At 39.5% G+C, this 13,366-nt stretch overlaps 1 protein-coding gene across 4 annotated transcripts; it reads left to right on the top strand.

Annotated features, from left to right (window-relative positions):
- The first annotated feature begins 2,600 nt into the window (after nucleotides 1–2,600).
- Nucleotides 2,601–13,291, top strand: ATF1 (activating transcription factor 1). 4 transcript variants are annotated; one of them, XM_009482443.2, is made up of 7 exons: nucleotides 2,601–2,870; nucleotides 4,838–4,966; nucleotides 6,722–6,822; nucleotides 8,386–8,516; nucleotides 9,418–9,597; nucleotides 9,700–9,859; nucleotides 10,257–13,291. In XM_009482443.2, the coding sequence occupies exons 1-7, from the start codon at nucleotides 2,760–2,762 to the stop codon at nucleotides 10,399–10,401; spliced, it is 957 nt and encodes a 318-aa protein (XP_009480718.1). In that variant the 5' UTR covers nucleotides 2,601–2,759; the 3' UTR covers nucleotides 10,402–13,291. The 4 variants fall into 4 exon arrangements, with proteins under 4 accessions (XP_009480718.1, XP_009480719.1, XP_075581031.1 ...); XM_009482444.2 differs by lacking the exon at nucleotides 4,838–4,966; XM_075724916.1 differs by lacking the exons at nucleotides 4,838–4,966; nucleotides 9,418–9,597.
- Nucleotides 13,292–13,366: the final 75 nt, after the last annotated feature.

The raw sequence follows: 13,366 nt of genomic DNA, 5'->3' as shown, positions 1-13,366 counted from the left end.
ATAACACATCGGGTGTTGCTTTTATGAATTCCCTCCTGTCCGTACTCTGTGACACGTAAAACTCTTCCTTCACCCCAAACAGTGCAGCTGGTTTCAGCTAAAGGTATATTCCGTTGGTGGAAGTTGTTTTAACCGTGGTGTAAAAAGCTGAAACCCTGATATATTTTCCATCTTTGGTACTTCTTTTCAAAGCTTGAGGACTTGCAGGTCGAGGTTTTTCATTGGAACTGTCTTTCTAAAAGCCGATAGATGGTAATCGCTGTTTCAGTGTTCACTGAAGGCCATTCCAATGGAAAATTCGTGGGGTTTCCAGCTGAATAAGTTGTTTGAACAAGATAGAGGCATGTGAATCTTCTTGTGAGACAGTCGTGCAAGGCCAGATAGCGTATCGCGCCTCCTTTCTCCAGCGGAGGATATTAGATGCAGTAATTTTCACCTTGTTAAAATGGCTTGCTAGATCTTTGTTTATTAATATTGTTTTACTAAGATTCATGGATGTTGGATGTCTATTTAGTTAAATACTGCAGAGCGAGCAGAGATGAAGTTAACTTGAAAAATCATATTTATAATGGGAAATACTTTATCTTTTTTTCCTGTAAGTAGGACTTCACACCTATGAGAGAAAGAGCAGCAAAACCCTTTGTGCTTTCTCCCCGGTTTGTTTATTTTGGGTGGGTTTGTGTCTATCAGTTTCATTGTTTCTCGCAGTCTATTTTGCTGCTGTTGTGAGTCTTTCATGGGACAATAAGGCAGAGAAAAACAGTAAAAGAGAGAGCGAGGGAGACAGAATGTGGTTTAGCACTACAGAAATGAATTGGGTATTTCTGTAGCACTGGAAATTTATTTTAATTTTTGCTGTTGACTGGATTTCAGTTTGACAGTGCCCTGTTTACTTGTGACACTTAGTATGCCTCCCTTTGCAGGGGTACAAAATGTAGAGTTTTCTTTATAAAAACCCTAAAACTACATTAGAGGGTATATAAAGTTGCATCCCTTACACATGCTTGTCGTTAATTCTGCTCTTCATTTTTTTTATAGCTTCAAGATACTTAAATTACTTCCATTCTCAATTTTCTTTCCTTATTTAAAAAAAGGGAAAAAAAAAAAAAAAAAAAGCCCAAATAGTCTTTCTGACTTTCAGGCAAGCTCTGCAGCAGTAGCAACTGAAAAAAGTAAATCTCCGAATTGCCTTGCTCCACTCCTGCGCCCGGGCTGGTTTCCTGCAGGCACGAGCAGCGTGAGGTCGAGCAGGGTGTCAGTCGGGATCCTCGTCTCCGATTCACACTCCTGCCGACACGAGGGGAGAGCACTGTTGCAGCAGCAGCAGCGACGTGATAATCTTAGCAAAGGCGGCCGGGGTAGTTTTGATTAGCTGAAGGTTTCCAGAAGCTGGGAACAGCTGAAGCACTGCCCTTCTCCCGTGAGCTTTTTATTCCAGAGCGAAGCCTTCGCTTTGCTGCTTCAGCTTAAACTATGGATGAATTGTTTTATGTTTATAGACATAGGTATCTTGGGAAGCTCTATCATACATTAGAGAACGTTTGTTCCGTGCCGTAAAGGATACGGTTTCATGTATCGCCCAACCATCGGTTTTCTCTCCACAAAGTCCTGTTTTAGTAACGTATTGGAGGAGCTCGGCAGCGGGACTCCTCAGATGAGCAAGGATTGCAAGAGCAAGATTCTGGTCTGGTGCACATTGACTTTTTACCCTCTAAGTATACGTCAGGCTGCAAGAGCTGTGGTTTATCTCAGTAGGGAAAAATCAATGACTCACATTTCCACAGAAAGAAATGTAATTTCCAGTCTCATAGCAACTGTCCTTTCAACAGTTTCAAACCTTCTGTGACAAAATGTTTAACACTCACCGATCATCTTTTAATGCTCTAGGCTGGTCCACCCACTCACCCCACGTAAAAGCATGCATTTTTACATCACTAATTCCCCCAATATTGGAGGGGGGATGCTGTCAAGACACGCTGAGCAGTTAAATATAAAGCCTTAGAAATGAGAGAAGTGTTACTGGCTGTATTATATGGAGACGGAGTGACTTTTGCAGGGTTTAAAATTCAAAACCGTGTTCTCTATACTTTTATTTTGAACCCCTGTTTTGTTTTTATACACCTTCAGATGCTTTAAAATAGGTTTGGCTGGTAGCTTGGGTAGAATATTTTGGAAAATTATTTTACTTAGAGCAAGATATTCTTTAGTGTAAATGCTTCATCGTGGTTTTCTTTCTAGATCTCATGACTTGACTTGTTTTTTTCACGAAAAGCCAGGAAGTTCAGTAAATACATTTGACAGTAAACTTCAGCGGGGGGTAGGTCTGAACCGGTGCTGACCGACGGTTGGGCTGCAGGTGTTGTCAGGGCGAAACGGGACTGGTCTCCTGTTCCGAAACGGGGGCTGGTGCTGCTCCGGGCTCCGAGGCCGCGAGGGGCGGCGTGCCGGGTGCTGTGCTCGAGCTGCCCGCACCTACGGGGCGAGTCCGTGGAAAGGCTCCCACCCTGGCTTTCCCCTCCTGTCCCCGTGAGAAGGCATAACAATGCTCGGGGCATTGGAGGGGAAGTGACAAAAAATGCCGTGCTATTCCATAATAGCAAGTGACACTGAAGGACAGAGAACTAATTAAAAATGTCCAAATAAGGCTAAAAGCATTATGCACTGAGATTCTCTAAAGTATCAGTGGAAGTTGGGCACCTGTCTGCTGTTCAAATTTATCATTAACTGAATTTAACTCGTTACTTTTCTTGTAGTTGATTATGGAGGAGGTGCACAAGAGCAGCAGTAACAGTTCAGTGACGCCTTCACAAACATCAGCTGTACAAGGTACAACACTACAGGCAGCTCAGCTCTCTCATATTGCTCAACAGGTAAAGCCTGGGCCAAATCTCAGCAAACATTTGAGGTAGTTAAGAGCCATTTTTTATGTACGACAAACTATATTCATTCTTGAGTTTTAGGAACACACAGAGAAGAAAAAACAAAAGAAGGTTGAGAAAAATGTACTTGTTTGTTGATGGACGACAGAAAATTAATAAAATGGCTTGTATTCAAAAGACCACAACTAAATTTCCTGCTCATACAATGCAAAAATGCAGCCCAGCATTTTTGCCAGATTGTACATCCTTCAAAATCGTCATCGACCTCACATACAGGAGCTGCTTAGTAATGAATCGAGGACCTAATTTTCTTGTCTTTCTTCAGAAAAAGCATTTACAGCTCCTTTTGTAGTAACGGCAATCCTGGGTGCTCAGCACCATGGAAACACTTGGATTTTAGCCCAACACGAATGTATTTAATGTAATAAATTATATGAAGTTGGAAATTTGGCATATTTAGTACAAGGTAACATCACTTTCAAAGCTTTATCCTGAATTCCTCATGATTCAGCTTTCTGCATCCGAAGGGCGTCTCTTTCTAGGTAAAGTCTTCCACCACAGCCACGTAGCCGTCCTGTGAAACAATGAAGTTTTGCAGCTCGTCCACTGTTTACCCTATGGAGGCGGCGTAGATTTTGATGCAAAATTTAGATAACTGCATGAGGCAAAGACAGGACAGAATATCAGCAAGCATCCTGTTGTTTACTTACAGGCTGGTTTTCTGATCTGTTTTTATATAAGATTGCCAATGTAACTTAATATTACGATGTACGGTATGAGAGTAGTATTAAATGAAAAGTTAGCTGAGTTCTAATGATCCCTTCATCTTTTCATATATTCCAGATTAATAAAAGTAGTGAAGAAATTTGGTGGGGAAACCGGTTATTTACTTAGCCATCTACATGTATAACTTTAATAAATTTTTAAGCGCAAAGGCTCATGCGAGTTCAACATCAAAAATACAAATCTGTTAGAATGTAAAAAGTATTTTATGTAGGAGTAGCAGTAGTAATTAACTTTTTGCCAAGTAAACCTAGATTCCAGCTACAACATCCATTGAAATGGATCCTTTTAAAACATTAAAGAACAGATGCCGTAATTTTTATTTGGAAAAATCTGCTCTTTGTTCTTCTTCCTTGTCCAGAGCTTGCATTCCTTGTCTCCTTCAGTTTTCTTTCTGGTCTGGTGCCTTTCATACAGCCCTTGCGCCTTGAACTTTCTACGTAGATTGGTCAGCTTTTGCTATACTTAACTCTTGTGATTTCTTCTCTGTGAAATCTTTGAACCATAGCCTCATATCGGTTGCTTAAAAAAAAAAAAATCCAAGAACACCAAATTTGTGCATTATTAGTGCTGCCTTCTGCATTACTTCAGTATTGTTAGTCTGATCTGTCCTAAGCCCTGAGTCTTGTTGATCATTTCATCTTGATTTAGATTCTAGTGCCCTAAACTCCTATTAACTTTAGTGAGAATTAAGGCTACTTATTAGGCACTTTTATTTCTGCTTATCTAAGTCTAAGGCACTCTTAAAATGGAATCAAAGCTTAAAAAAATGAACTGCCGCAAATGTGGGGCTTTATCTGTGCATGTGGATGGAATTACGCGAAAGCAGTCGTGCTCAGTTAGTCTCAGTGGTGTGATTCTGAAGGAGTCTGCTTCATTGAGGTTCATTTAGAACTGCATGTGTTTAAGTTACAGCATTTTAATCTTTTGCAGATAATGCTACATATTTGATCTTTTCCCTAGCCTAAGTCAAATAAGTAACTGTTTCATCCTTTTTTGTGTGGAGATACGTATCTCAAAAATGTGTATCTTTAAAAGATACCTCCTGTGACTTAATTAGACTTAAAAGAAGCTTCTGCTAATGCATGTTCTCCACCACTTTTCCTACGTGTTTATACACTTTCTGAATACTGTAGAACAAATGCTTTTGTTAATGATTCTCTGATTTGTTGTAGATGTCTCTAAGAGGTCCTGCTCCCCTGACAGTTGTTCAGCTTCCTGGAGAACAAGTCCAGGTCCAGGGAGTCATTCAGACAGCTCAGTCCTCTTCCGTAATCCACTCACCCCAGGTGCAAACAGTGCAGGTAACTACAGAACGTCTGTTCAACCCCCAAGAATCCTGTCGTATGTACGTGAAAAGACGTGTGAAGGCTTGTCTGACGCGGCTGACTCTGTCCCAGTGCGGCCTTTCCGGCCCTGCTGTACGAGATGACGAGCAACCCAGTATTTTGGGGATACATCGTTCTTTATGTTGAAATTATTTGTAGTGCAAAAGTTGCCTTTGGAGTTGAAATTGAACTATTTGACATTGCCTCGCTTTTAAAAAAAAAAACAAAAACAACAAAAAAACCCCATCAAACCACAACCCTTTAGTTGGTGCTCGTTAACAGCCATGCAGTCAGTGTGTTTTAATACCCAAATAAGGAGAGTATAAAATAACCCAATGCAGAAGAATGTGTGTTTGGAAAAGGCAGACCTGAGTGATGGTGGATGAACTGTTGATTGCTCACCTCACGTACGCTGTAACTCTGTTTCGGTGGTACCTAAGTGTTCTGCTGGTGTCTCTTATTCATTTGCCATGTGATTTTTGTACGAGCCGCTTCTGAGAGGTGCCGTGGGGAGTCTGCAGTCGAGTCTGTTACCACTTCATTCAGTTCTGGGCTGCCTTCTGGGCAGCATGGCGTTGGAGTCACGCCGTGAAATGACTGCACTAGTCAGCCAAATGACTGGAAGAACTGGGCTGAAAAGAATTAATTTGTCACTGATCCTTTGTACTGTGCTTATCTATTCATACGACATTACATTGATAAACCATGAAAAGTAAACCTATAATGCATTTTCAGCTACCATTGGTCCTGTAACATCAGATCATGGAAAAGAAAACACATTTCTCTTTCTGAAAACAGTTAAGCATCTGTTTTAGTAGGTTGTCTTTACTTGAGCCTCTGCTAATCCCTTTCCTATCATCGTGTTCTAGTTGCAGGGTCCCTGCTGGCCGTAGTCTTTCCTTTTTTTCTGTAATTTATGAACATTATGGCCTTGTTGCTCAAAGGTGGTGGGGGGGGGGGGAAGTAATGCACGAGCAGCTTTTTTAAAATGTTGATAGTAGGTTGTTCTTTTTGTCTCTGTAGCAGCAGTTAAGTGAGAAATGCTTTTCCCAGAGCTGTATGCATTTTTCTTGACTTTTTGTTGCTGGCACACAGATAAGTACAAATGAATGTTTTGTTGGCTTGTATTTACTAAGGAGCATCAGAGAAAAAAATAACACTTGCCAACTGGATGAGGACACAGTGGAATAAAGAGAAAATTATAGATAATACTTTGTGTATTTACTGCCTGATATGCTGCTGCCTGAAGTATTATTTTCGTTTGACTCTTAAAGTCTGACCAACAAAATACACTGCTCTTCTGTCTGCATAAAAGATTTCAAGTATTCTATATCTTCGTCTCTGTACATAAATGGTGTTCCTGTTTCTTTTCCCGCCACCTCCTTAGACAGTTATGTGTGGGAGGGGCTCATCATTTCGGCTAATAAGATGGTTAGGCTTGTATGGGGTTTATGAAAATAATAAACATTTGTATTTCTTCACACTGCTGTTTTAAAACTTCTGGATTGATCAGTCCTGCAGTTTAATCCAGCTAGAGCAGCTAGCTTCAGAGGGTGGATGTTTTTCAGCTTTTAATGTGATAAATAGTTTGGGAGAATCTCTTGAGCTTTTCTTTTTTGCATTTGTGTAGTTTTCATGCAGCTTTAGCTCATATACAATTAAAATGTGTGATCTCTTCTGAGTGTTTCTTCTGAAGCGTACCGGGTAACCACATGGCATGGTGTTTTTTAGGTATCTTCTTTGTCTGAGAGTGAAGATTCTCAGGATTCATCAGATAGCATAGGCTCTTCACAGAAAGCTCGAGGCATCTTAGCTCGTCGTCCATCTTACCGGTAAGTACTGTGTGTAATATATTTTGTATGTTTATTTGAAACAGAAATAGCAACTTCTTTCAATAGCTTCATATATTCTGTCAACCTCGAAGTTGTTTTCTTTCTCTCGGAACACACATTGGATCTGTTCACGCAGTAAACATTTTGAGGATGCCACGCTAGCTATCGTTTGCTACAAGGAAATTTTGACTTAACTGGAGATCAGCTTCAGCGTGATGTGGCATAGGGAAAATTGTTGATCAGCTGTAATTTTACTCAGTTATATCATTTTACTGAAATGAGGAGTGCAGTCAAATGCCACATGCTAGCTTTTCAAATAATAAATTTGTTAGAAACAACACAGAATTTAATATTTTTTACAATAACGCTCTGAAAAATTTAAACAGTTTATGAACCTACCTGATACTCGTGTCTGTGATTATTGTTCCCGCTTCTGCCGCTGCTTTTCATTTTTTTAATGTTTTAGCCACTCTTCTTAGTACTTTCTGATGGCTTTATCTCATCTTGAGTTATGTACCAGAACAAATAATTTAGGAGGGATTTTATTATTTTGCATGCAGTCAAAAACCGTGCTGGAAAAGAGCAATTCTGGCTCTTCAGTTAAAGTAGCCAGGATAGGAAAATACGAGCTGTAAGCATTGCTTCGGTGGGAGAGCTGTTTAGCCTGGCGGGTTTGGGATCAGGAGTTGTCAGTTCTGCTTTTCTCTTCATACAACTGCCACTAAGTCCTCATTTGGCCTGGGGGGAGATGCATAAAATTCAGGCTTCCTTTGGCTCTTTTAAATAGAGATGTGTCTGTTTTCATAGGGTATTGTTACATAGGACATGGGTTGTTTGAGAAGCTGTGCAAGAGCTAAATTAAATGCAGAAAAGAAACGTAAAGTCTTACTGTGTACTGAAAGAGCAAAATTTTTAAACTTTTCTGTCATAATCTACTCCTTTTTAGTTTATTCTGACACCAGACAGAGCAAACCGGTTTTAATTGGATATACAAAGCCTATTCTTGGGAGAATTAGAGGATCGAGTTGTAAATCAGAAAAATCTCTTAATAGGCCAGTTATCCCTGGAAAATGTTTATGGTGGAAACTCTGATGCAGCTTTTAGGGAAAGGAAATGATGCAGCTGCAGTGCTAGTTTTTAGCGCACCGGTTTTCTGGAGATTACTGAAATCTACTGTAGATGGTGCGGGTTTTCACTGCAGGCTTACCAGTCCGAACATCTAAGGCTTTTAGAGGATAATGATTGAAAATCTGGAATTCGTGCTGATTTGCACATACACATACTTTATAAATCAGTAGCTGACTTGAATTGCTTTTAGCTCGTAAAATGATTCAAGTATTTAATGAAAAGACCAGGCTATATAAACTACAGAAATGTAATTACAGAAGGAGTTTGAGGCAGTCACCTCATACAAAAGTCTGTTAATTCCAGCAGCTGTTGTACATCAAAACTTTAGCGTTTATTTCTATAATACAAAATAGGGATAGTAGTTTGTAACTGTCGTTGCAGTAATTTGTAGGGTTTGCCTATTATTAGAGCTGATAAAAACTCTTTTTTTTATAGAAAAATTTTGAAAGATCTTTCTTCTGAAGATACACGCGATAGAAAAGGAGATGAGGAGAGTCCTGGCGTCTCTACAGTTACATCTATGTCCGTTCCCACGCCTATCTACCAGACGAGCACGGGACAGTACAGTACGTTATACAAAATACGTGCCTAACTGGACACATTTTTTTATTCAACTTGCCTCAACATACAGATTTTCTTTGTTACATATTTGATAAGATGGAACTCAAAAGGTTTGGTTATTTATCTAACAGTTAATAAAGTGGGTACTGTTATTATATGGAAATAGACTGGTATCTAAAGAAAGATGCCAGATAAACTCAATGCTTCATTATCTTAATTTTTGCATATTAAGACAAGGCATTCAAAGGATGTCGTTATGAAATACGTAGCAGTCTTCCAGTGTTAGATTTAGTCCAAAACATGAGATCAGTGAAGATGCCATTACATACATCTCACAGGGCCACACCAAAAGGTGTTCCTGTGATATCAGGGAGGTAGCAAAAAAAAAAAAAAAAAAAAAAAAAGAGGATTTGTTCCTTTGATTTTATCACCAAGTATTCGTTGTGCTTGTGAACCAAAGCGCAGCCTGCTCCGGCACCTGGAGCACCTCCTCTCCGTCCTTCTCATCGCTGGGTGTCCACGCTGCTGTTTCTCGCTCCCTGCCACCCCGCGCTCCTTTGCCTCTCTGGATTTTTGCCCTTTCTTAAGTGTTTCCCCAGAGCAGCCACCAGCTGTGGCCAGCCCGGGTCCGCATGGAGCTGGTGTCTGGCTCGGGGCCGTCCCAGGCCTCTTCTCACAGCGGCCACCCCTGCAGCTCCGCTGCTCCCGACACCTCGCCACCGACACCGAGAGGGTTAGTAAGAGCCCAGCAGCAGGATCTGACAGTTGAAAGTGGCAGCAGAAAAAAGCCTTTCCGAACTGGCAGTATTTTCGGGAGTGGGAGCAGATGTACAGCCTGCAGATGTACCTTTGTATGTTGTAACGTACAGCTACAAAGGCTGTTGCGTGTGTTCCCTTTTCTTTCAGTTGCCATTGCTGCAAATGGATTGCAGCTGGCCAGCCCAGGTACAGATGGCGTGCAAGGTCTGCAGACGCTAGCAATGACAAACGCTGGCGGTACGCAGCCTGGGACAACAATACTGCAGTACGCACAAACGTCAGATGGGCAGCAGATACTCGTACCCAGCAACCAGGTGGTAGTGCAGAGTGAGTACGCCTTCTGGAAACCGTTAGAAATACCCATCGCTAACGCGAGTGTAACTTTCTAACGCTACCGTGTTTCGATGTCTTATGCTATTATCGCAACAGCTGCGTCGGGAGACATGCAGACTTATCAGATCCGCAGCACGCCAACCACCACGTCCCTTCCTCAGACTGTGGTGATGACATCTCCTGTCACTCTGACGTCGCAGACGAGTAAGACGGACGATCCGCAGTTGAAACGAGAAATAAGGCTGATGAAGAACAGGTACGTTAAGTGCACGTGGGCTGCTTTGATTTGCTAGTTTTATGTGCTGAAGTATATCTTCAAAGGACAAATTACGAGTCTTGCAAGGTAGCTTTACAGATTGTGCTGCATCCAGCGACTAAAAACGTTGGCAGTTCTGACCAAAACGCATTACGTGTTCTGTCTCACACAGTTTGGAGAAAAAAAGTTGGTTTTTCCCCGCTGATTGACTACCACGTGTGTTACCAGATACCGCCAAATTTCATGCTCTCCACCTATCGTGGCGTACTTTTCAGTTTGTTTTGTTCATGACTGCAGTGCCAGCTCTCTCCTCTCACACTGGTCAGAATCGTAACATTCATAAAACAGACACATCTCAAATCTAAAATGAACGGCTACTTCTGCTTGTCTGTTCCAGAGAAGCTGCTCGAGAATGCCGTAGAAAGAAGAAAGAGTACGTTAAATGCCTGGAAAATCGAGTTGCGGTCCTGGAAAATCAGAACAAAACTCTAATTGAAGAGTTAAAAACTTTGAAAGATCTTTACTGTCATAAAAGTGTGTAAGAAAAGAAGGTAAAACTTTTGTGGACTGTTTAAATTTCAGAGGATAATTTTTTTTTTTTTATACTGAATTTTTTAAACTAGATGAAAGGTCAAAAATGAAACTTTTCTACCTAGATTTCACAACTTAAAGACTATATAGATTTTATTTACAACATGTTGGTGACAAAGTACAAAAAGGAAACAAGAAAACCTCACCAAAATTCCTGCTGGCACAACTGGAAACTTTTTATAAAGTCAAGATTGCATCTACAATAAAAGGACAGTCACGTTTTACGAGGCAGGTGATTAGAATTTCTTTGAAAATATCTATAAATACCTCTTGTAATGGAGGCAATATTTGGTTACAATTAAAATGTGGATAAAATGGAATCCTTGCCATAGTTGACATTATTAGTAACATTTATAACCAGTATATGTTTTGATTTCTTACTCTTTTTCAATCCTTACTTTTTCTTTCAGTTACTTGTATGTAAATATTTTTATTTTAACCTGTAAGTTGTTATTTACAGGTGCAGATGATAAAGAAAGCTAATACTTTGCTAGAGGTATAAATTATGTTTACTCTTTCTCAGCTGACAGCTTGAGGTTTTGTTTCTTTTTTTTTTTTTTTCAATGTTTGCTGTGTTTATCAAATCTGGAAAGGATCTGCAGAAAGCAGTGAGAGGCCTAGTCCTGAAAATGTCTGAGGCACATGAAATACAGTGTTGACTTTTCTTAAGAGAATTCAACACGTCCAATTATTTTCAAGTACAGTGTGGTAGAACGAGTACTGGTGAACAAAAGTTTCTGAGGAATGATTTCACAATAGTTTGTTCTTAGTTGCTGGGCATGATAAACATCTATAATTGAAAAATAAATTGTGTGCTGATTATATATACAATTAAACATGCATTGTTTATTCTGTCTGGAGATTCTAGTGTGCTTTGGAACATTTAAACCAAATAGAAGAAGAAGGATAAAATTTTAAAAATGGAAGATATATACCAAAGGGTTAATGAGGTTCTAATATATGGTTTATATGCTGAAAGTAGTGCAAAATTTCCGGACTAATTTTGTAAGGTAGGCGATTATTTTGCAAAGTAATGGTATCTTTGTAAGAAAATACTCTATTGAAAACAGGTAGATGGTTGGTATATTTTGTAGCTAAATTGTGATCTTTACAAATTCTGAAATTGAGTTTATATACGTATTTTGACAGTTTATATATTTCATTTTAGAAAAACAAATGAAATATTTTGTGAACCAGATTTTCAAGCATATATTTTTATGGATAGTACAAAGTCAAATGAGATCGTCTTTGGTGTAGGAGATATTTGAATTAATTTTGTATGTCTGTAGGCAACTTGCAAAAAAATGGATCCTAAAGAGCATTGGGAAAAAAAGGAAAAAAAAAAAAAAAAGAGATCAGGGCTTTTTATTCCCCACAGTTGATATTATCTGCACATTAGATCTGATTGCTATCAGAGATTCTAGTTTGTATGATTTGAATTTGTTTCAGGTGAAAATTAAATGTTTGACGTGATCAGGACTCTTTCGGGTGCGGAATCTCCGTTCTTGGAGATACTCAAAAGCCGTCTGGACGTGGTCCTGGGCAGCCTGCTCTAGGTGCCCCCGCTTGAGCAGGGGGTTGGCCAAGGTGACCTCCAGAGGTCCCGTCCAGCCTCAACCACTCTGTGATTCTGTGATTCTGTGAAATAGAAAAATGTGTATGCAGTGCTTATTGCATGAATAATAAATACACTATTTTCCATAGTTAGGATTGAATCCTGCTTCCAGTTATGTCAGCGGGAATTGCACTATGGACTATGCTATTAAAAAGGTGTTAGAGCTACGTGTGTGTGTTGTGCTAGCTCAGATCCGGATGAAATTAAAAGATGTACTCACTCCCTAGATGTGTAATGCTTATCATATGGTCAGTCGACATTTTTTACTTTACTCATTTTTGAATTAATGGACTTCTTAGCAAGCAGAGCTCTTTGCAAATGGTATGAGAACAACTGCATTCCACAATCACATTGTTAGCAGGCTATAAAAATACGGTTTTTTTCTAAAGTTTCTAAATCTATGATTCTTACGGACATGATCCAGGATACGTTTCCTTCAGGCCAAACAGAAGTATACATTTGCATTCACGATCATGTCCAAGAAGTGTGCTTTTGTTGCACATCAAAAATAGCGAGCAAGGCTGAGAACGTCATTACGTTAGGGAACTGCTCCAAAAGAGGTGCTTGGTGCCTCCTATTTCTGTTGGTGGAATTTCAGGAAAAATGAACACCTTGGAACGTGCTTAGCACCTCCGGGAATTGGACCTTTTTGCTCGGTCTCCCATCGGGTGTGCGTACGCTGTTTGGCATATGTTTAAGAAGGTTTGACCTACAGTACTGAAACTAATTTGGTAACTCCTCTGTATGGTATTTTGATCCTCACTGTGTGCTGTTGTTCTTTACCTTCTTTTGTAATACGGAATAATAATAAAAAAACCTATCAAGTGTTAAGACTGTAAAAAAAAAAAAAAATGGTGGCCAATTCTTTCTGTATTCAGCAAGTGAAACAAATGTAGTGCTGCCAGCCATAACATTAGTAAATTTTTATCCTCTTAAAATAGTGTTTTGGAAAGAGCAGCTTATTTTTCATCATGGAAATATTAAACAGTAACATGAATTTGCTCTTTAAGTAATCACTTATCATGAAGTACTTATTTTGGAATTACTTCAAAATCTAGATTGTAAGAGAGTAAAATCTATATCCTGAGAGTAAGAGATGCAGTACCTAATACTGTTCTGCTGGTTATTTCCAAACAAAACTTGCTTTATATGAATTGTAAATATTTGTCAAAACAATTAGATGGTTGCAAATTTTGACCTTGGTAAATAAAGTCGCCAAAATATAATTCTCATGTTCCTTATTTGTTTTTAATTAACATAGTACTGCAGCGGTTCTGACCAAGTGTTGCATACTTGTGTGG

The sequence above is a fragment of the Pelecanus crispus genome, chromosome 26 (assembly GCF_030463565.1).
Source record: "Pelecanus crispus isolate bPelCri1 chromosome 26, bPelCri1.pri, whole genome shotgun sequence".
In the NCBI taxonomy this organism is placed as follows: domain Eukaryota; kingdom Metazoa; phylum Chordata; class Aves; order Pelecaniformes; family Pelecanidae; genus Pelecanus; species Pelecanus crispus.
The sequence above is the reverse complement of the archived record's forward strand: the minus strand, read 5'-3'. Positions and strand labels throughout refer to the sequence as shown.

Bases quoted from the DNA above. Each gene is read 5' to 3' on its own strand.
- ATF1 (XM_009482443.2), top strand. From the start codon at position 2,760: ATGGAGGAGGTGCACAAGAGCAGCAGTAACAGTTCAGTGACGCCTTCA. The intron at 6,823-8,385 runs GTAAGTACTGTG...TTTTTTTTATAG, and splicing joins GCTCGTCGTCCATCTTACCG to AAAAATTTTGAAAGATCTTT. The intron at 8,517-9,417 runs GTACGTTATACA...CTTTTCTTTCAG, and splicing joins GACGAGCACGGGACAGTACA to TTGCCATTGCTGCAAATGGA.